At 35.3% G+C, this 24,721-nt stretch overlaps 1 protein-coding gene across 4 annotated transcripts in view; it reads right to left on the reverse strand.

The window, feature by feature from the left end:
• Positions 1–7,043: 7,043 nt before the first annotated feature.
• LOC125077926 (zinc finger protein jing) overlaps positions 7,044–24,721 on the reverse strand; it is a 131,374-nt gene continuing 113,696 nt past the window's right edge. For 3 of the 4 annotated variants that reach the window (XM_047690040.1, XM_047690041.1, XM_047690042.1), the window contains 5 exons: positions 16,103–18,743; positions 15,831–16,010; positions 14,322–14,463; positions 13,838–14,048; positions 7,044–11,234 (listed from right to left, as the gene is read on the reverse strand). In XM_047690040.1, coding sequence (XP_047545996.1) covers positions 10,859–11,234; positions 13,838–14,048; positions 14,322–14,463; positions 15,831–16,010; positions 16,103–18,743 — 3,550 coding nt within the window. In that variant the 3' untranslated portion in view covers positions 7,044–10,858. Of the gene's footprint in view, positions 11,235–13,837; positions 14,049–14,321; positions 14,464–15,830; positions 16,011–16,102; positions 18,744–21,264; positions 21,396–24,721 lie in introns of those variants that run through there. The other variant, XM_047690043.1, reaches the window with a different exon arrangement.

The raw sequence follows: 24,721 nt of genomic DNA on the forward strand, positions 1-24,721 counted from the left end.
GTAATCTTGATTTAAAATAATATTTAAAGTGAAATACAAATGGATGTTTGGAGATTATCAAACACAATTTGACAATAAAATCAATCCGTTCTTGATAATTTATAAAAATATAAATTTTGTCCCTGAATAATTATTTATGTTTGTTTAAGACCGGTAATATTAGCATAATTATGATATTGTATAAAAGTAAGATGAGTTATTTAAATTGAAATATACATAACTCCGACGAAGAACAAGGCAGACATGTAAATTAACCACAAACTTTAAAAACTCACTCGAATGAATTATATCCGATAAGTTAGAGACTTATTAAATACTTTCAAATTATTATTTTAATGTTCCGCTTATTATAATAACAAACCTTGTATAAAAATTGTTTACTTACATGGCACGGGATGTATCGTCGACTGGCTGCGCAGGAGTGGCCTCCAGCGGGACGCTCGTCGCTACCGGCGATATGCTGACAGTGCAACTTGCATTTCGCCAGAGATTGCGATACATTTTATTGTTATAATTTTATTACTTTATTTATATTATTAACCTATTTGAATTTATTATTAACTATTTAACATAAAACCCAGTCTTAAACTTCTAAAGTCTGACAGCTATAATTAGATTTAGTTTATTTATAAATACACTTTCTTAGGTATTTTTGCTCTGTGTTCTTTGACTTTTGATCCTCAGATCCAAGATATTTAATAAGTTCTACAATTCTATGTAATGACGTGAAAGATAATTTTGGTTTAAATTATATTAAATTACTATTGATATGTATATATACATATATCTTTAAACTTGCATTGTTTTTCTAAGTAAATAATTAAGCAATTTCAATAAAGAAATAACAATCTTAAAGAAAAACTAGTATGTGATAATAATTCTACGCTATCCTGTGTGAAGGATAAATGGCGTACGAAGTTCCTAGACGTGCTCAACGACTGCTCTTGAGACGTGGAGTATCTTCCATGAAGTATATGGAAAGTCTTGGGCGTACCTTTGAAATCTTGTCAGCTTTTTACTTTTAGTAGAGTTACTGTTTTCTTAACTTTAACTGTGTGTTAGTCTAGTGGCCAGCTTCTTAGGTTGCAATACAGAGGTCTTGGGTTCAATCCGCAAATCGGAACGATAAAAAGTTATTCGGTTTTGCTATTGAGATATTCTCAGCCTGGTATTTAGGAGTAGACTGTGGTTTTACTGCCTTGCCTCGGAAAACACGTGCAATCGGATTATTAGAGTGGGAGAATGAAAAATACATTGTTTTTATCATTGCATATATTATACGTACGATACACATACGTATGATACGTACACAGGCTCTAGATTCCAGATCAAATCCGGACAACGAATAAAATTTTAGAAAAGTTACAAACATATAAGATACTTACATATGAAATTGGCGTTTTTTTTTTAAGGGAGGAATATAAAGTCATTTTCTTTTTTTGTAAAATGTATTTGATTAATCAAAGTATGCAGGTCCTAATTTATTTAAAAAAAAATCGTAACATACTACGGTTGGGTGAAAACTACCTCCCCTTTTAAAAAGGATTGAAGAGGTTGGAGCTTATTCGACCATGCACGTATTTAAATAAAGATAATTAAAATAATGGATGTATATTTAATACAAAACGATATCAACAAAACTGATTGAAGACTGACTTATTAAATATTTTGGCTTTAAGGTATCGTGTATAGTTTAGATATGTATTAGCATTAGCAGCCTGTAAATTTTCCACTGCAGGGCTAAAGGCCTCCTCTCCCTTTGAGGAGAAGGTTTGGAGCATATTCCACCACGCTGCTCCAATGCGGGTTGGCGGAATACACATGTGGCGGAATTTCGTTGAAATTAGCCACATGCAGGTTTCCTCACGATATTTCCTTCACCGCCGAGCACGAGATGAATTATGCCTTATGGTGCCTGCCTGGGTTTGAACCCGAAATCATCGGTTCAGATGTACGCGTTCTAACCACTGGGCCATCTCGCCTCTAGTTTAGATATGTATATAATTATTTAAAAAATACATACTTTCGTGCGGAATTTACATTGTAATCATACTGATATTTTAAAGATAAAGTTATGTTTACGGTTTCATTTTATGTAGAAAATGATTGCTTTTATGCATTGCGATTCGAATTTGTAACTTTAAATTGATTACAAAAAAAACGCACTGTAAGATGCAATACCACAGAGGCCAAATATTTCGTTTGGTGAATCTTCATACCAACGTGTGGTTCAAAAATCTCACTCGATAAAATCCTCATTTTTATCCTACATTGTGCACCACAGAATTTGTGTCTATAGCTCGGCGGTGAAGGAAAACATTACGAAGAAACACGTATGTGGCGGATGAGAATCGATTTTACCCGTATTGGAGTAACGTGGTGGAGTAAGCTCTAAAGATTTTTTTTTAAAACGGAAGGCAGGTCTTAGCTCTGTTGTCAGATTACAGCTTGTCACTTTGAGCCGGGATGGATAGCTAGTGTATAAATAAAACATTGATTGTGACGTTCTTTTGGTACACTTTGTGACGGCGACGTTCTTTCCTAACGGACAGTAGCCTACTTGCGTATATGATATTATTATTAGGTAAAACACAAGTATTTTAATTAATTAAAACTTATGAGACAAACGGAGCAGCTATCAATATAACATTTGGAAAAGTTTATACTTAATTATTTTAAAATTATATTTAATTTTTCAAAGAAAGTAACACATTCCTAACACTTCCGAACACTAACATTTAAGTTATTATTATTTTTAAGAACTTAAGTATTGACGCGATCTGGTAGGTGAATTGATATTCTTAATCTTTGAAATACAATAATTTTGAATATTATCCTTTTAAAATTCTTCCTTAAATAACAAAATTATTCTCTTTATAATATAAGTTTACGATTCTGCCACTTAAATAGCTCGAAGTTTTTCAGTCTCGGTTGTAGCGAAACGATTTGCGGCTAATCAATCTCAGCTCGAGGATACTTGGACTAATTAAGTAGTTTTCACAACATTAAGCTAAGTTAATGATCGTTATTATCTTGAACACATTTTATATTTTTTTCATTGAATATCTAATAATAAATATATAATCATTATATTAAATATAAAGCTTCTTAATACTGCGCCTGTTATATTAAAATCAAAATGAAAAAAGTAATTGAATTGGAAGTTACAAATACTTGAGTGAGTATGTACAAATAAAATGATATGACTTAAAAATTAATTAATATTAGTTTTGAACCAAAAATGTATAACGTTTTTTAGTGATATTCCTCAATATTAGGTTATCATACTTTTGACATTATCATAATCACAACAAATTTTGCAAAAGGAAGGTTATGAGGCTTAGAATGAGGTGACAAAATAAGTATATTCATAAACAAATATTATTATTAACGAAATATTCTATTTACACTTGGGTACACTTGGGTTTGGCACTTTACAAGGACCGAATATTATTTATATAACCTGTGTTAAGCATAATTGCTCATCCCCTAATGGAATTAAAGATAGCATTGAATAGAAGTGACATAGCAGAGCAATCTTAAGAAGAAAACACAACAATAAATATATTAATTAATTACATTAAATAACTTATAACTAGGAAAAGGTACTATACTTATAAAACATTTTATTTGGATAGTTTTCTTTAATTTTATTAATAAAAAGCATCGATATAAACCTGATTAAACATCCCAATTAACATCACTAGCTGTCCCTGTCGGTATCACATCACGCGACACCTGAGTGACACACAACATCGATTGCTTAAAATATTTATTATACACGTCAGAAAAAAATAAATGTATATTTTATTATATTTTTCTTTATTAATTTTGAAACACATAGAAGAAATAAATATTAATTTTAGTATTTGTTTATAATTCTGCAATTAAATAATGAGTCCAAATATCCTCGTTTCCGGCCCGGGCTTGAGCGCACCTGACTCGCGGAGGTATCGTATTGCCTTGTGAAACATTTATCGCATACATTCCCGGCGTAAAATTAAAACTTCGCTTTATTGTAAGTGAATGCTAATCACACCGGCGAATAACAATGCGATCAAGTAGTTCAAAGAAATTGGAAACTTTACTTGAATATGCCTACTCGGATTATAATTAACGTCATTCGTTCATTACACGAATTGATCTAGAAACATTTTCCGTATGATAATTATAATAAAGCAATAATGTATTAATTGAAATTTATATTTTATTTTTAAATCAATCTTCTTTTTGTTTGGAATATGAAAGCTCCTGTTGCAATAATAAATACTTCCATGGAGTAATCTATACTAATTAATAATAGTATCATATAAATGGGAAATTTTCTTGGTGGTAGGGCTTTGTGCAAGCCCGTCTGGCTAGGTACCACCAACTCATCACATATTCTACCGCCAAACAACAGTACTCAGTATTGTTGTGTTTATGTGTTATGGATTGGAAGGGTGAGTAAGCCAGTGTAACTACAGGCACAAGGGACATAACATCTTAGTTCCCAAGGTTGGTGGTACATTGGCGATGTAGGGAATGGTTAATATTTCTTACAGTGCCATTGTCTATGGGCGTTGGTGACCACTTACTATCAGGTGGCCCAAAAGTAGTGTCTGCAAGTAGTATCTGTTTGTATAGTACGCTATTAAGCTCAAACCATTGACGTCTGAAGACCAACCCACAAAACGCGAGCGAGCGACACCTATTAAAAAATATACAAGACTTACAGATATTTTTTGTGATAACATATTTATTATTAGCTTATTAAATGCTTTTATCATTTTACTATAAGGATTATTTGACCACAGGGTAAAGATGTGTAAAGCGAGTAGCGAAATGCATTTCACTTTTTGTAAGTTTACATTCTGGTGTGATCAGAAGAATGATGGACTGGCCTCATCGCATTATCTTCTAAGTTAAATAGAATAGTCTACCCCACCTGACTAACTGTGCTTTTGTATATATTGTCTGGAATTATTTTTTTTGATAGTTTAAAGGCAAATATTACAGGCAGAATAAAATAATTTATTGTTTTTTTTTACTTACTAACACTTAGATAAGAATTCCTAGAAATATTTTGATAAAATAATATTCTATGAAAATATATTAATAATCACAAGTATTCTTATTTAGAAAACATTTTTAATTTTATCTTATGTTCTACTATAAAAATACAATAAAAAAAGTGTCTTGGTCGAAGGACTCAGCGGAAGCCCGCCTAGGTAGGTTTGGCAAAATAATTTGTGATGAGTGGGCACTCACATATTCTACTGTCAAATAGCAATACTTAGTATTATTGCGCTCCAGTTTTTAATGTGGTTGAGCCAGTGTGTCTACCGCCACATGAGAAATGACGCCATAGTTCTCAATTTTGACGGCACATTTGCAATGGAATGGTTAATAATCTTTAAAGCGCCAAAAAATACAATACATTTTGTTTACAGCAACAATATTGATGCGAAATAGTAACTTAGACAATACTAATTGACTTGAGGTCATACTTACAAACCTAGCTCAGGTTTGGTTTAATTATCGTATATCTCTTTTATGTGTATTATTCTTATACGTTTGCTTTCCTATATGTACTCAAAGATCAATTGTGCCTAATGCTTAGAGATTTCAAACAATGATGTTTAAGTTAATTTATGAGTTAAGTTAATGCTTGGATTCCATTTGCAAGTGCAAGCAGTGTTCTGGCGATCCCCATTCCCTTCCAAAAAGATCTGCTGAACTGATCCACCAAGATTCATACCGGTTCAAGAGAACCACTATCGACTAGACGACTCCAAACGCAGCACTCGAGTTGTTTGCACCCTGGAATAAGACGTGCCTAGAGTGTGTCATATTTATCTTCACGTAACCAGACATTCTAATATCTCTGTGTCCGGGACACCAAATTCCCAATACACATTGGAAATGTCAAATTTAACAACGTATACTTAGTTCAATTTTAATAAAAATATATATGTTCAATCAATATTAATTCATACAAACGGAAGACAAAACAGAAGCACATAAATAAAACGAAGTTATCATTAAATCATATTTATTATTAGGTTTGAAATATTAGGTTACATTTTTGCTAGTGCTAAAATTAATAAATAATTTACGTTGGTCTGAATTAAATATATATACTAAAATATACGAAACCGTACAATATTAAAGTCTAAGTAAAAATATATGAATGGCTTCAATCATTACTGATTTTATCAATATGAAGCCCGAGGTGCCTTAAGAACTGAAACCAAAAAATATATGTACGAGTAAAACCCTCTACGGGTCCTTCAGTCCTCTTGAGAAGATTTGGAAAGAATTGTCAATTTTTAAAAACCTCTACATAAATTTCTGTCTTGTTATTTATATAAATTGAAAGGAAACATTTGTTGATTTTATAAATCATAATAAGCATAGCAGGTATATTAAATTACTCAACATTATAGAAGTGGAGTAAATATAGTATAGGTAGCAAAAGTTTGCGGCCTCTTAGTTCTTATGACTTCAAAATGACATAGAATTTGTTTCTATTTTTTAAACGCAATATAAAAATTATGAAACGTTTGCAAGTCTAAGCTATTCGTGCTTATTATGAAAATGTCTATAAAGCTAGTATCGTATTGCAATAGCCTTGAATCATAGAAACGAACATTGACATTGTATTTATAATTAAATATACCTATTTTATATATTTTCGTAACAATAACAAATTGCCCATGACTTCTATCCTAGTACAGTAATCGTAGTAATCACTCATTTATAATTTATCCAGCAATCACGTAGGAAGAGCCATCTTAGTATTTTTTTTTTAATCAACAACTACGGAATTTTACACGTGGTCAAGTGCAACAACGCATACAGCCTTATTCATTACCACTCATAGAAATATTAAGTAAGCTGTATTATTTATTTGTGATTACTTTGGATAACTCTTATTTGATTTCTTTATCAATATTATATCAATTGAATATCCAACAATGCTAACACAAGATAACTCATAATCAAAACATATATTTATATATACATATATTTAAAAAGGTTTGCTTTAATAAAACACAATATAATCAATCATACAATATGTATTTAATATAAGATACAGTACTTGTGACATGTGGACAAATCATCGTATATAAAAAAAATCTTACAATTACTAAATTGAAAGAATTCCAAGGTTCGAGATTAACATAACATCCACTATTATTATGCCCAAATGTGTGATAAATTAATTGAGGTAGATACCCCACCGCGTGGGTCAAATAATATAACTTTCGGATTCCACCATCCAGGGTCAAAGCAAATAAGAATGCGTTAAACATTATACTATATATAATTAAATATCTACAAATTGAATATACGTAGTGCACACTATTCGGGATACAGGCTCCACATAGTACTATTGGATTCCAAACATTTACAATAAAGGAGAACATTCATAAACGCAACGCATATAGGAAACATGTTGAAAGACAACTCGCGAACGCTACACTAATCACCGCGACCCCGACACGATCCCGGAACCCCGGGACCGTCCCGGGATCGACCTCACCCAGGCGCGAAGCAAATTACCTCTGCCGTATAATACTTAGCAATAAATTACTTAACTATTTACAATCATCGTAAAACCTGACCAAAAATCGCGAGAATTCAACTACCATTTTCTACAATCCCGTTCCTAATTAGCCTAGTGGCGCCATCTGTTTCTGGTCAAGCTTTACACGTTTTGTACATGCGTGTTGTCGCAGCCGTAATGTGGTTCACGCCTTCACATCGCTATCGGACACTCCGGAGTTATAACGAAATGCGAATCAGTCACAGTCGGTTTAGGAAAACTACATTTGTTCCCCGAAAATACTTTGTTCATCGAATCAGCGATAAACTTCGCCGCGGAGATTAAAATTATATTTAACTTAAATTACATCTTATTTTGCTGAGCAAGTCTAGTAGAAGGCACTCGCCCTCCTATACGCCGAACTAAACTCTCGCACGACTCGATCCTCTATGACTATTGTGGCAGTGATAAAAATATATCGTTTTCTATCCGCATATCATTAATGTTTCATTTAATATAATTTAGTTGCCATCATCGGCAATGTTCACGATCACAAAATATTTCTCTGCCTAACATTTCGAACGGCTAATCTAATCTAAGAACGATAATTAATTATTATCAGTTAATTTTAAAAATGTCTCCAAACACTAAAATAACCGCCGATTCTTAAGATATAAGCAAAAATTATATTTGTACTCAAGCTTTTATAGGCCAAATGGTTTACGCTCTTCGTCGTAAAGTATCAAGATAAACCGATCGAGCTACATCGAAGTGTAAGAAGACAGCGTCGAGTCCAGGGTTACCGAATTTCTACGTTTAAAAATAAAATATATTTAGACGATTCATTTCAGATTTCAAATTGTTGCTTTTGGATATTTGGATATTTTACAAAATATATAACATTTTGTTAATTTTAACTAAACTGCGACCCTGTCTCCTCACCCAAGATGTACATACAAAATTTCCTTTTCACTGCCGATTTATTTGAGATCAAATCAAGTCCACAAAATTATACGGATACAAAAAGGAATAACTATAATTTCATCTCACTGAATTTGGTGTCAAATTTAACTATTAAATTAATTTAAAAAAGTGAGCCAATAAAATATGGCACTACTATCAGTGCAGAAACAAATAATTAGTCTAGTTTCGTTTTAATTTATTATAAAAAAAATAATCAGTACATTGGAAGCATTCCAAATAGTATCTATCTGTAAGTAATATTACGAAACCTCACCGACAATCAGGCACCAACTTGACTACTTTGAGAAATTTTCCTAACACTTCTTTGGGTCCATACCTACTAGGAATAAGTTCAGAATTGCATACTGCCGTCTCACTCGCCGGTTGGGACGAGGTCGGCTCACTTCTGCAATACCGAACGTACTCAAGTTACATTTTTCTATTAGATTACATCGACTTTACAAATTCATTTACAAGTCGGATTGTTATGAAGTACTTTACTATTCAATTATTTATTAATCATTCGATTTATTTTCAGTACTAAAACGCCTGAGACTTAAGAGATAAAAAGTATAAAATCCACCACAAGAATTTTATCAAACCAAATAGTGAAGTACCTCAAACATACCGACGACATTCAATATAGTACACCTCTTAACATCACGCCGGCTCCATTCAATTTACACATAACGCTAGAAGGCGCTACACTAACAAAATGAACCTAGAACGATATACCTGTCCCCCTCGTACATATTGCTGAAGCAAATGTCAGAGAGGGACGGCGATACACGCCCCGTCCCGCGTGCACACAATTCGTCCTAACTTAGTCTACAGGCACTAACTAAAAATACTAGCGAGATCGCGTGAGCACAGAACACAATATTTTTTAATTTTATTTAACATTCAATTGTATAACACCTTACGGCTAAAAAGGCATTGTCTTCTGTATAGGGCCATCCAAAAAGATTAAAATCTAATTCCGTCTACGAATTCTGCTATGGACATTTAATCATCGACTTCGTCATTGCCATTACTATATTATTAAAGCAATTTGTTTTATGGAGACTATCCAATTTTACTAATAATTATATTTAATTAAGTTATTTATTGCTTAATGTTAACACATCCATTGTAAATTGGTGTTTATAATATATCACGTTCTGACTCTCTACATCTAGCGATGTTCTATGTTTAAAGATTTTTTTTTCGTTATTAAAATGCAATTGAACGTCAGTGGAATAAAACAAATTGCTTTACAACCAATACGATACAAAACATTTTCTAAGATTTATGAATATCGGAAACAAAGAAAAAAATATGAGATTTGTTCTGTTTACTGTCTTTTTGATAATTATTAAAATAAAATAAATTGTATTAAAAATTTAAACTAAATTATATATTTTTTCTTTCTTTCTCAGTGTCATATTATAAATTGTAAGGCGATTAAAGTAACAAATTTCATGTCATTAAATTCTTATTGTATCTAATTATGTCAGAAATCATAAAATTGTCCGAATTAAAAAAAAATACAATAAATCGTTGCGTAAAATTATTTTTATAATATGATAAAAAATACATCATTATTGCCATTTAAATGCTTTGAACTTATCAGCACTATTCGGATCGCTTCTTTGAACCCACACCCTTAGACTAACATGTCTAGATTATTACTCAATAATTACTTTTACAAAACTGCTAAAAAACTTGTGCGCGGAAAATAATATCTGTCAATTATCTATTCTTATCACAAATATTTTATTGCTAACGGTAAAATCGTCGATGCAAAGTTCGTATATTATTAAACTAAACACAACATCGATGGCAGTGGAATGACTGTCGCGTCACACTCGGATACACAACGAACATTTAAAATATTTTTAGTCAAAAGACCTTAATAGAAAAGTCTTAGATGTGAACACGATCAACGTACGAGTATTCGAATGTGAGGCGGCACCGAGTTAACGTCAGACAGCTGGCGACTCTGTCGAATAGAAAAAAGGAATCTCATTTGCTGAACACGATTAAAAACGTCATCAAAATGGAACCCTAAAACTATCTGCGAGTTGATATGACTACGGGTAAACCTGATATAAATTGAACACGGCTACGGTACGATGCGCTACGTAGAGGCACTTGGTGATACTCGATCGAGCTTAACCGAACATCGATGACCTTGTAAAGTTGGCACCTCGGGAAGCGGAAGCGTCGCCCCGAACTTCGATTCGAAATCAAAAACATCCAAGCCCCGAAAATAAAATACTTACGATCCGACATTACGATACTAACTATTTACACTTGGCAGTGATGCTGGTCGTCCACGTCCTAACCTAACTTAGACTACTCAGACTTCGGCCGCCCGGCGCCCTACCGGCCGCAGGGCGAGAAGGCGTTGGCGCCGTAGGGGCGGCCCAGCTTGCGCTTGCGGGCGCCGCTGGGCGCGCGCGCGGCGCGCTCGTCGTCGTCGAGGCGCATGGGCAGGTTGGTGGCGCTGCAGTCGCTGCGCTCGCGCCGCTGCTTGGCGATGAGGTTGCTGAGCAGGCGCGCCGACGTGCAGTGGCGCGCGGGCAGCAGGCGCACGGGCGCGGCGGGCGCGCGGCGCGCGGGGGGCGGCGACGGCGCGGCGCGGTACGAGCGGCAGAACTGCTCGTACAGCTGCACCTTGGTGTGCGCCGGCAGCGACGATATCTCCACGCGCTTCACGCGCTGCACCTCGTGCTCCGGCACCCACTCGTCCTCGAGCCTGAAACGCGACGGCCGGTCAGCGCGGGCGGGCGGCCGAGCCACACAGAATGCGACTGCGAGCAAACACGCGGCGCGGTCGCCGTCTGGGAGCGACGCGCTTCGGCGAGGTCGGCCTCTCTTTGAATCGACCTCTGGGAGTGTGTTTGGCAGTCTCGCGGTTCGATCGATGGGTTGCGAGCCCATGGAGATGAGTATTGTACGACTAGTGGTAATGGTGAAGGTGATCATGCAAGCTGCGATTATAGTAGCGAAACTTAAAAAGGAAACAGCCCCTATGCGCTATAAAAATTAGTTGTTTTAGAGTTGCCACGACTAAATTCCAAGCTGTTACATGACACAACCGTGATACTAATCAATAGGGGGCAGGCAACCCTTTAAATTGCTAGCAACGAGTGATTTATAATTGAAGTTACAATTTAAATTTAATTGAAAATAGATTTCTCTTTAACTTAGCCAATCGTTCAATTTAAAATGCTAGCAACTTTATCCACATTGCTTCTGTGTGGCTACGTATAAACGACGGTGTCGACATTTAGCATGCACAGCGCGGTCATAAACCACAAAAGGATCAATTACATGTTTTTTTATACGAGTTTCAACTCATTACCTCATAAATAAAAAACATACTTTTGATCCTATAAAGCCGTAAAGAAGCAACATAAGTGTTGAGGATCAGTTGCATACATTTCAGCCCGCTTCATATATATTAATTATTTCATAAATTTGATCACGATTGATTTAAATGCACTTGATCCCTACATTAAGCTGATTAGTCAAAGTTGTATACGAGGTACGAAGATCATTTGCACAAATAATTAATCAGACTAATATAAATGCGGTAGAAACTCTCTGTCTACTTGCTTATTACCACGAATGAACTACTGAACTGATTGTAATATTATCTGACATGTTACAGAACACCTGAAATCTGGATGAGGTCATATTCATAAGGTACAGGAAAAGACGAAGTCGAAGTGCGCCAATTGTATAATTTGACGTTAACAGTTGTAAAAGTATTTTAATCGTCAAATAAATTGGATTAATTTTAAGTGCATAAAATCCTCTAAAATTAAACTTAAACATATAAAGAAAATCAACAAGAATGAATTCTAGAAAATGAATACACGAAATGTATATCTAATGTTATTGGTGCAGATTCTGTTGCACAAGATCACTGAACTAATTTAACAGTACTTGCTATTCCTTTAACCCTGGTTACGTCCAGGGTTAAAGGAATAGCTAAAAAAACAAGAGATATAGAACAAGATATATTTTAACGTTAGTAAAATTATCTAATTCCCGGTTACTATATTCATGAAATAGCTCGTTTTACTTATGAATCGTAGAATTAGGCGTAATTCAAAAGAGTTCCTATAAAAAATGTTCCTTAAACACTTAAAAGAATGACTTCGTTAAATATATTAACCGGGCATTAGACATTTTGTATAGCAGAATCGGCACCAACACCAACGAATAACAATGTCAATGAATTTAAAGGAGTATAAAGTTTGTAAAAAAGTTTAAAAACGCTAATACCGAGTGATGAAACAATTAATCTATTTATTTTCTTTACATTTAAGAATAATTTTGACTATTTATGACCCACCTGAACGTTACCTGTTTTTTTTTTAATTATTTCTACTAAAGCCTGACATAATCCGAGCTGTAAATTTACGCAATTCATATTATTTAATATTCAAAAATAACTAAATCTCTTTTGTGCATCTGTAAATTGTTTTTTTTTTCTCTTTAAATAACTCCTGTCGTTTAGCAAAATAATCAAAACCACACTCCCAATCGTAAACGTTGCAAAACTTCTTTATATACTTGAAATAATAGTTTTTAAATACTCCAAATGCAATGCTTACCTGAAAAACACATTCCGTTATATACAATATCAAAACATTAATAATAAACCTTAGCTTAAGTAAAATTTACGATTTTGGTAAAACGGATTCAGTAATTTTTGGAAAAATTTAAATTTTATCAAACAATCGGGTCGTATCGCTGGATATACAAACGAGAGATTTTTTTGAAAGTTAGATTAGGAATCTAAATGGAACTATTCAACTGATACGAATATTATTAAAGTGTTATGGAGGCATTTGTGACAATTTAATAATATTGCGAGAATGTGAGCAATTCTGAAGGTTAAACGTCTTAGATATCTTCAACGAAAACAATGTTTTAAACAAGAGGAATAATTTGGTATTCGTATAATTTTTACATTAACTACACATTGAATAAAACTATTTTAAACCGATTTAAATTACAGGAAATTATGACCTCGAGCCCCGCGGTCAGACTAGATAGTTGAGGTCACAATTTTCTGTCAAAAATAAAAAGTATTATTTTCAACTACCACCGACTGTTCCTGTACTGTGGCATCTCGACCGACGTCGAGAGAGTATTAATAGAGACTAGCGGGATGTTAAAAATAACGAACACATGCGATTTAAATCTGTTCAAAATAGTCACGTCGAATATCGATTTTAAAATTCAGAATTTATCTTAGTCCATTAAGTAGCAATTCGTAATCATCCTTCGAAAGTCTCAAGAGTCCGGCGAGGACACGACCCGTGCGGGCGCGGCGGTACTCACACGTGCGGCGGGTAGTAGGTGACGAGCGCCTCGCGCCGCGCCTCGGCCGCGTTGTAGCGCGTGGCGGCCAGCGCGGCGTGCAGCGTGAGCGTGTGGCGGCCGGCCGGCTCGCGCAGCGGGCACGCGCCGCCCAGCCGCCAGCGCGTGCTGCGCGACAGGCGCCACGCCAGGCCCTCCATCATGCCCGCGTCGAAGAAGTCGAACATGCGCGCTGGAATTCAGTACGTGTACACTTGTAAACGTCGCTGTTTCCTGGCGAATCTACGAGCGGTTCGCGAGGAGAGACCGGAGAACGAGAGGCGGCAAAGAAACTCACTAGATGTATACATATAGAATATATTTCACATTTTCCAGAAACTTCTATGCGTTACTTTTATTACATTGTATTGTTGATGTCAGCCGTAATTATTTTATTTTCTCCGAAAGAGGTCTTTTCTTCGAAAGTTTATAAAAATGTTTTTTTGTAAACATTTTAGAAACTTACCAGACCAAGGCTGTCTTCGATATCGCAATTTCTTTCCATTGCGTCGTATTAGTTTCGAGGAGCTGTCCGTTGCTTTTTTCCCGCTGCCGGTGTTGGGCGATGTTTCGTTGAAGTGGTTGTTCACGTGACGTTCCAGCAATATCTGTAAATTTATACCATTAAAGTTACACATGGTGTAAACTGAATTTAATGGGTTTACCCATTTTTGGAACTTCATTGATGAGTTATACATATCAAATATTTTTTTCTATAAACTTTATTTTTGGGACAAATATCATAAGTTTTTCAGACACATGTTACCTGCACATTTCAAAGTTTGAATTAACAAGGCTAAATAATATTACAAACATACAAGGTGCACTTTAAATTTTTTTACTATCTAGATACGTATAACCTCTCAATGACTACATTTTTTAAGCCTAACACAATACTTGTTTCGGTCGTCTTGTTGCGTACTGCATCCAAGACATCATAGCATCCTCTCGATGTGAAAAAAACAAAAATAATCGGTCGAAAAGTAAGACGATAGACTTTGATGAACGATAATTCACAACCCGTTCTGTAGTTTTGACTATATTTGGAAAGAACTAACAACTGAAAATTTTAAACTCCTTTCACCTAAATTTACCGAATAAAATATATTAGCTTTCTCCATATTTAATCGTACAAAATCTATTTTGTGATAAAAAATAAAATTCTTAAGACGTGTAGAATTGTTGTGGTATTCTCGTTGGTTTCTTCTTAATCCTTAGAACAGAAAACATAACACAAATTTATCTTCCTGCAATCAATTTAGACGATATAAATAGTTTTAGCTCCTCAAATCAAGAACCACCTGTGGCACCATCACGCTACAAACCATCGAATAGAGACGACAAAACTAATACTGCCAATTAAAGTAGTACCATAATGAATTATAAAAATTGAAAGTCAGATAACTTGTTCTACAAATTCTTTAAATAAATGAAGGTGATATGCCACGTGATCAATCAGTAATTGAATCACGTAACAATACAATGAACTTTCTCAAAAATATCTACTTTGCGAAGGATGTAAAAAAATTTGAAGAAGTTGTCTGAATTATCACTCTTTTATCATACGAGGAATATGATCCGATTGCTGATGACTGGAATTGATTTGAAGAGAACTAATTTCTAAACCATAAATTTATATAAACAAAAATGCCTGTTTCCATAATTCGAAGTTATTTCAAAATACCGTTGAAAGCTATGAAATAAACGATTGAAGAATTACAGAAAAAAGCACAGAGCGAAGACAGAATATCAGTGACAACTCCCAATCTTATTTAGGTAAATGCGAAAATATTTACATTAACAGCTCACTGTGGGAACTTAATTGTAAAAACCAAAATATCAAAACCGTCAAAACGATATAGACAATAACTCATTCGACCCTTAGAAGCGATGGCGTTATTGTGGATTCGTTTTGGCGATGTGCATCATGATTCCTATAATCAATAAGTGAGCGAAACAAAGAACGTAATTGTACCTGCGTGGAGAATCTTCTGTCACAGCCATCGACGATGCACTTGAAGGGCTTATTGCCGCCGTGGGATAACGTATGTCGCTCCAGCCACAGCCTCGAACACGATGGCTTGCCTCGAACTTTACACTGCTCCCACAAACATACGTAATTTTCTCTGCCCGCTTGTGACTCCACGTGGACAGACTGCAAAATAGATAAGGTTTAAAAGTGAATTTAGATTTTTATATTGTGCAAAGTCAATCGTCAATTATATGTATCGGTTTTATCACACCAACCTGTAAATGCTCTAAAAGATCCGTATCGCTCTCTAATTCCATTTTGCAATTTTCCCATAGACAAACCGTCGTATTTGTCGTATCTGTACTAGACTTCCTTTTGTTACTTTCAGGCTTTATAAGACTTCTTGGTGGAAATCGCAGTATTTTAGGTTGCTTTAAAATCGGACTTTTCTGGCTACTTGTTGCTTCAACTGAGCTCACGCTGACACTAAGAGATAACGAAGAATCGTCATCACACTCCTTACTAGTTTGCGAATCACTTGGGGAAGCAACGGACTTATCAGTTCCTATCCCTGATTCTGATGACTCTGTGGTAGCACTACAAAAATTAGCTTCTAACAGAGTATTTTGAACATTCGATGAAACGTCTTTTAGAACGGTTATTTGAGTAAAAAGTGTCTCCTCTCTTCTTGCAACTGCTTCTACTTTTCTTAATTCTTCAACCATGTCCTCTTTAGATGCATTATTCAGAATGTCAATCCTTTTCTCTACTTTCGATACTGTTGCAAGCTCTTCAAGATTAGCTGAACAACTACTAACTTGTGCAAAAGGCCTCGAAGATATTTTATTAGAATCTAGTGGAAATATGTTATTATTAACAGTTTTAGACAGCCAAGGTATATCACACTTTTGGTTTGTTAGTTCGCTTATTTCAGATTCCTTTACGGTACTGCTTGGTGGTTCTGTACCTTGTATCGGGTTGTCGGGCGGTTTAACGGGCGCTATAGGTATACTACTCGAGTGTAATGTTTGAGCGGTATAGTTAGTAACCAAGGAAGGGTGATGTACTATTGGATTAGAAGACGATGTTTGTGAAGGTGCAGAGTTTGTACTCGTATAACTCCACGTCTCTTTGACATTCATATTTGGCACTGAAGTAACAATGAATCCAGGTTGAGGTACTAAAACTGAGTGGCTTAGATTGACAGTAAAATTTTGTTTAGGTTGAACTGTCATCCCAACAGCTTGTAATCCTGTGACATTTTTATTCATTACTGGTATAGACTGACTAGTGGCAGGGCCAGATTTATTAGCAGTTGTATACGTAGGAGGTATCGTATTTGCAAGTTTTAGTAAGGTACCATTTATGAGAATTTGCGCAGCCTGTTGATTCGTTAGATGCTGATGATGCTGATCTGGTCTTTGTGTTGTTATCTGAGGATTTTGCGGTAGCACAAAATTGGGCATTTTCGCCATTATATTCGGTATTTGGACCACAGTTCCGTTGATATTCTGCACAAGCGGAAAAACGTATTGACCGTTTAATTTATTCGGACTTGTCACATTGACATTAGTTCGGTTAAAAGTAGCTATATTACCTTGTTGGTTCAACGTCTGTGATGGTAGCCCATTTTGTGGTATCCGTAACGTAGTAAGCATGACGTTTTGAGGAACAGCAACGAATGAAGCTAAATTAGGTGATTGTACTGTGCCATTGCAAGGCTGTGGAATATTTATTTGATGGCAATTTTGCAAATTAGCTACAGGCACATTTAAATTACCCAGACTCCCGTTAACTGTCATAGAAACTTGTCGGACACCGTTTGGAACATTCATCTTTGGTGCTGTATTCGCTTCACCAGGAACATTTTTAACGGGAGAATTTTGTAATAAATTTGTACAATTTTGTTTCTGAAGCTGAACGTGTTTCAGATTATTAGCTTTAGACCAAGTTAAGTTTTTACTATTTGCAATACAAGCCGATGATTTACGGTTCGTCCTCTTAGAAGTTTGTGTATTTTTTCTCAAAGGCTCCTTCTTTGTTGAAGTTTTATTTACCAGATTTAAGTTGTTTGAACCACACGTGACTCCATTCATTCTACTATCTAATTTGGTAGTAGAGCTGACGATCCCATTCAGTTTAGTTGAGTCTGGTTTTACAGTTTGTTTTTTTGGTGATTGGTTCATAGACGTGGCAGGAGCAATACGTAGTCCTACTATATCGCTCGAAGCTGGAATTGCAACTTTTGCTTTATTCATATTCGCCATAACATTGACGGTTGGGCCTTGAGTAGTTTTATGTTTTTTGCTATCTGCGTTAAAAAAGCTTCCTGAGTTCCTTTCTTTATTAAACGCTTCCATCCCGTGTCGAGCTTCCATAAAGCCATTCATTTTATGTGTTTCCTTAGCTCTTATACTTTCTTTAATGCCATTAACATGCATATTAGATGATGTTTTTAGAAAATCATTTTTAGAGCAGTTTGCTGTGGTTTGGCTAATTGGCTTTCTCTGTGTTTCATCAAGGAGAACTTTCGGACTTAACGTTTGTGATAAATACGAAATATATTTTTCGAGATCATGCGTGACGCCATTTTTAGGTAGGCACTTTTTCTTGGTGTCATTGTTGTTAATTGAATTACTATCACGCTTGACGCCGTTCTGTGGCTTCATTTTATGATTGAAGTACTCTGTTATGCGGCGATGAATGGGTGGGTTTGGCCGACGGAGGGGCGCGGGTTGAGCCGCGAGGCGTCGCGGTCCCGGCGGCGCCGGATCGCTCGCCCAAGGTGGCATGCGCGCGCCAGCGCTCTCTTCGCTCGTGCTGCAGGCCGACTCGGGGCTTCGCGGCGAACGCGGCTCAGTGATGTCGCTACCGCTGCAGCCGCTGCTTTCCGTAGGACTTAGCACCGCCACTCCACTGAAAAATAATAGAATAATTAAATCAATTGACATTCTGGTTGGAGCATATTTGACGTAAGCCTACGTTGTATACACGTAATAAGATTATTTTGTAAAAAGAATAACTCGTTTGATTTACATTTTTTAATTTTATGACAATCAGCTGTTGATTGCTTGCAATCGATCACACGCGAGGATAGAGCAAGTAAAGGAGGAAACGGGACGGCATGTGTCGCTCGACGACCGAGAGCGATGTAAGGTGCAATGCCCTGACGGTCCAGTGCAGTGACGCAACGAGACGCGTCGCTGCACTGACCGACCGTCCGATGCGCATTAGAATTATTATTTTCGGCGTATGACATTCACCGCACGTAATTCTACGCCGTAGGCTGTGACAAATGAAGAAATAACTTCATAGCTGAGATTTTAAATAAGTTTGTAACAAAGCGCTCGCTCGATGCGACTAAAAAAAGAACACAGTAGTTGACAGCGTCAATTTAGCTTTATAAATACGAACAGAATATATTTTTTTAAAATAAATTGCGAAAATTATTATCCTTATACATTGTATTATTAACTCTTGAATCTCTCTCGGCTGTTATTATTTCGCAAGTCAATTTTTCATTAATAAAATTTCAATGCATTGCAATTTAGTTTAGGTAACTGCGGTTTATTATATGAACTTAAAGTCTTTTTTCCTTTGAAGAGTCATATTAGATTATCTTTAGATTTTTGTGTACATTCATGTAGGGTGTTGCCCGAGTCGTCAAGGGTGCACCCTCGCCCTTCGCCCAGCGACGCGCACAGGACTTTCGTATTCCCCTTCTTTTTCTCTCACTTTTAGAGAAGCTTTGTCCCTAATTGACCTAATTTTTTAATATCTATTTTTAAAAGCACGTACCATTATTCTAGAAAGGGGAAAATATGATTATTTTTGAAGGATCTTTAATCCTGAACTTTGAGAAGTCGTCCAATTTCCTTCAAATTAATTAAAAGAAAATGTGAACAATGTTCCCTTTTAAAAAAGGCAGAAACAGGTTTCTGATATTTTTGGTATTAAGTACTTGATACTTAAGGGTGAAAAAAATATTAGATCCTAGTAATAACAATGGTTAAGATATATTATTTCGTTATCACGTATACATTGATAGGTAATAAGACCAGTTTATTGGAGCCAATAAATTGGGTAATATCACTAATCTCCATCCAAATATTTTAAACAAAAATAAGTAACAGAAAAAAACATCAACTAAAGAAGAGAACTATAGAGATTCACATTCGTTAGTTGCAGTGTAATAATCAAATAATAAATAGCTTAAGCTAGACACCACCAGAAAATAGAATTAACTTCGGAAAAGATGTAACAATATTGGCTGCGTAGCGCTGTTTATCTGACGGTCGGGACGATCCGCTTAAATTTTTTGCGAGTCGAAAGCAAAAGTGGGCGCCGTATGTAGGTGAGTCTGTGTTGCAAGGTCGCGCCCGCGCCGATTTCGGCCGTCGACCCGCGCCACTAACATTGTAATCTTGGCAGACACTTCTCAATGCATCGGCTTGTCTTTCACATTTACATTCGTCGAAAATATATTATTTATAAGAAAATATGTGTCACCTTTATAGGTACATACGTTATTTTGGTTAAAATTTATACAGACTATTTATGAATTCTAATATTGGAGCTGTGGAAAGGTGCAATTTTGGGTGAATATATTCTTCATATGATTTATATGCAATAACTTTAATATTATTGCTATAATAAAAATCTTTTGAAGAAATTTTGTGATATATATATCGAATATTCCGTTTGATTTTATCCGAAAAACTCAATTACAATGCAAACAAAAATCAATTTAATGAGACTAATAAATGTGGAATTTTAAATAGAAACGAATCTCAAACTGGTTCCATGATTGGGTCCAATGTAATTCCACCATAGGTCACGTAAGTTCTCTTCAACTGCATCATTAATCAAAGCCGGCTCGACAGGTATTCTTATGTGTCTGGGAAATATTGTTATATGAGGTATAGATCATAATATATCAATATTATTGTACGTGTAGAGGAATATCAAAATATTATCTATAATATTAAAAGACTTCTCGGAATCCAGAACTCACGTGTATATAATAATATCTGTGTGTTCGCACGCCTTGCCGGTACACGTGAACATCGTTTAATGTATTTGAATAAGATGACATGTACTGGTCCAATATCGAGGCAACATGCGCTAGACTTTTTACTAAAAGGTGGCTTGACGCAGTCCTTAATCTAAGCGAGTTATTGTGATGTTTATAAGTACAAAGATATAGACTCATAATTTAGGTTAACCGGTAATGTACGACGCTAGGCGAGCGTGAAGGGGGCGCGGTTGATCTTATCGTTAAACAAATTAACACTCGTGTAAACACTTTTTATTTCGAACTGGCAAAAATTAAATTTACCCCAAATCAGTTATCACCAACCAACCAAACGAAACCAACACGAAACGTCATTATTATAATAAATATCAATTATTTCGATTGAAAAAAATACTGACTTACATGTTACTTGTTAAATATATCCAATATTAGCGGAGTATTAATATTACGACAAAAGTCACTACCGCAGTCCACAGCTGTGCTAAGTTATTGTTGATTCTGATTCCAATAAAATCACTAAAACATAATAAACCTTCCACGTCTAATGTACACGGTAAAATGTGATTATTTTAATCCTATAGTAAATGCCGACGTTACGTAAATTTGCTATCGCAAATAAAATGATTCATAGAAAAGCCGTCATTAAACCGTCAGTTGGTATTTCTCATTGGCGTTATCGGAATCTCCCGTCTAAAGCAACGTCACTGTTCGTTCATAGGTTTACGTAACAAGGAATATAATTAATCACAAGCCTAACGTCATTACACGCTCAGCTATCTTGAGATTACCAAGAACGGAAAATAAGATGTAGTGTCACCATACTATCTGTATAATCTGAAACACTGCGTACTATTATAAAATATCATTTACATTAGTATTTTTAAATGTGAAATATTTCTTTACGTAAGATGTGTTAAAAAAAATCTTTAATTTTAACAACATTCTTTTCACCCAATCCATATTAATAATTTTCTCATCAAAGCACATCAGATGCACTAAATCGCATCAATCGCCCCTCGGTCACGGCCTACTGCCCGCCCGCCGTCCGCCGCCCGACGCCCAATAATGAGTGGGCGTACAAAAGAGCAAATGATACGTCAAGCGCACATGTCGCTTACCCTACGGCATTAACTATTTACCCCGTCTAAATTGAATAAAAAAAAACATTGAGAAAACGAAAAACACACACAGATTTAGCTATATGATTCCTTATTACGACTTTAAATTGTCACATAAATCAGTGTCATGTTTCATTATACGTCCACCATATACCGATATGTCGTAATATGATAGCTTATTATAGTAAATATAACGTAAGATTTTATGCATGAGAAAAGAAATAACAAATAGTAACACTCATTGATCGATAGATCTTTTAAAGCAAAACGAATCTTGAACAAAAAGTTAATAAAAGGCACACTAATTAAGCCAGCGAGATCTCGGGGGTCGATTTTAGAATGTAATATTATGTCTTTTTGTACTGGAAATTGATCACCTCGCAGAGATTGCCTGGGGATTCTAATCCTTGGCAAAGTTCGCTTGGGGTTTAGTTGCGAGGATAAATGACAAATGTGTATTCAAGCTATAATTTAAATATACATTTTTAGTATTGTAATTTTTTCGTTACAAATTTCAAATATTAACCTTAATAAGTGTTTAACGTTTAAATACTATTTGCATAAAATTTATAATAATAAGAAAAATATTAATGTTATATGCTAAACAACCAATCTTAGCATCGGGTTACACACACTGAAAAACAGACTGTAATCCTATAATATATAAAACAATAAAGCATCAATCATAAGTGTTTATATTGAAATATATGAAAAAAAATGTTGCAAGTTCATAATAAGAACAATATTGTGATTATCTGAAATTACGGTAGGATAGGACTTTCAATCGACGACATTCAGTATTATTGGCATCGCGACAATACAAAAAAACGTATGCATGTATTTTTGCACAGATACTCACTTACTGGTAAAAAGAAGCAAGATTTTATACTTCGTAATGAAATCAGTATTTTACTTATTATATTAGAATAATTTAAAATATGCATATTATATATCTTAATATTTATATATTATACGTTTCTGACCCATAAATATTATAATATCCATAAATATATATATTTTTATATTTGGAATTAAAATAAGTTAATGTTAATTTATTAAATATCTTCATTGAATACCACAAAAAGTAATTAGGTGTATGACATAATCAGTCAACCTTATAATCCAACTTTTTGTACCTCACGATCTTATTTATTCGCATGCCACAACGTTAAAAGTTTGCGCTTATAACAATGTCACACGAAACGGTTTGCAGACTTTGTTTTATATCGAGTTATGTCACCGGCGTCATATTTACGTCGGTGCCCATTCATTAGCTGGAAAGGAAGTCGCTTCGCGTGAGAATCGTGTCAGGGCGAGGGAGGCGACCCCCTCTTTAGTATGCTCCCTCCTTCCACCCCGTGATTATTATGCTAAGTGTCTGACGGTTATCGTCGGGGTGAGTTTTTCGCGCATCTGCTATTTATTTATACGCTTTTATATTCATGGGATTGAGTAACGCAGTTCGTCCGTAGCGAGGCGACTGCCTTACACTTCATTACGCGGAGTTACAGGGTTATACTATGCCGATTGGCATGGGATTTTAATCCTTATCTCATTGAGATACGGTCGCTTTGAATAAATATATAAAAAATAGGTTAGTAGGCGCACCCTGCGTGACGTTCTGCCAAACGTTAGTTCGATTGAATTTTATGCGATGTTTCTTTTCAAATTGCATGTTTGAGATTACGGAGACTTATTCCGTGGTAGGAAGCGGCAGTTTTATGGAAAGGGGAGAGCTAAAACAAGTAAATTGTAAATTAAAAACCTAATATTCGTGTGAACTGCCTTAATCAAAACACCTAGATAACTGTACAAGTACGTATCTCAGGTAGATTTCAGAAAGTCAATTTCCTTCTTGTATCACAGCATCGCCGTTAAACGAGATAGTTTAGCCGATCAAAACACAGCTCCAGCAAACATGTCCTCGTCGGCGGAAATTTCAAAACGTCTACTTCCTCGCTACAAGCAAAGGCAAAATTTCGCTACAATCTAATCAACGTCGGCAAAATTTAGAGAATGAATGATTACAATTTTAGTAGAAACGTAATATGTCATCTCCAGCATTTGAATTTTTAAAATAAATAAAGATAAGAAATCATCATCACATAAATAATTAAAATAAATAACTTTATGACATTATGCTTAAAGTTTGTAAAGACTTTTATAATTTAATCAAGAATATCTGGCTCGAAAAGCCAACTTATTCAAAGCGAAGTGAAATCGTTTAGACAATTTCTGAAATCGGTATCTATCGCGTTTCGTCAAGCCAGTCTGCAATGTTAGTAACGAAGATGTTGCAACGCGCTTCCTTTCGTCTGGGCAGGAAATAGACGAATCCCAGAGCGCTTTGTCTCGCATCGGCCGCGCCGATATTCGACGGATACAACCGCCTTCGGAATGGAATTTACTCATTCAATCGAATAACTCCAGATTAATCGAAACGATACAAGACTGCGGAAGCTTCGATACACACGTAGGTACTTGTACATGACTACAATAGGTTTATCACTTCTATATCAATATGCATATCTGGAAATGTGACTACATTACTCATATATGTATATACTACAGCCAAACAAATATTACACATTTTAGAGTAAGTAGAAAGAGAGTTGGTAGAGTAAACCAGAGTGTAAAGTAGCCAACTGAGTGACCAAGTAAGTTATATTTTTACTGTGTACGACCTATAGTCGAAAACATATATTTTTTAAGGTAAACCGATTGACATTATTCAAAAATAA

The sequence above is a fragment of the Vanessa atalanta genome, chromosome 4 (genome assembly GCF_905147765.1).
Source record: "Vanessa atalanta chromosome 4, ilVanAtal1.2, whole genome shotgun sequence".
In the NCBI taxonomy this organism is placed as follows: Eukaryota; Metazoa; Arthropoda; class Insecta; order Lepidoptera; family Nymphalidae; genus Vanessa; species Vanessa atalanta.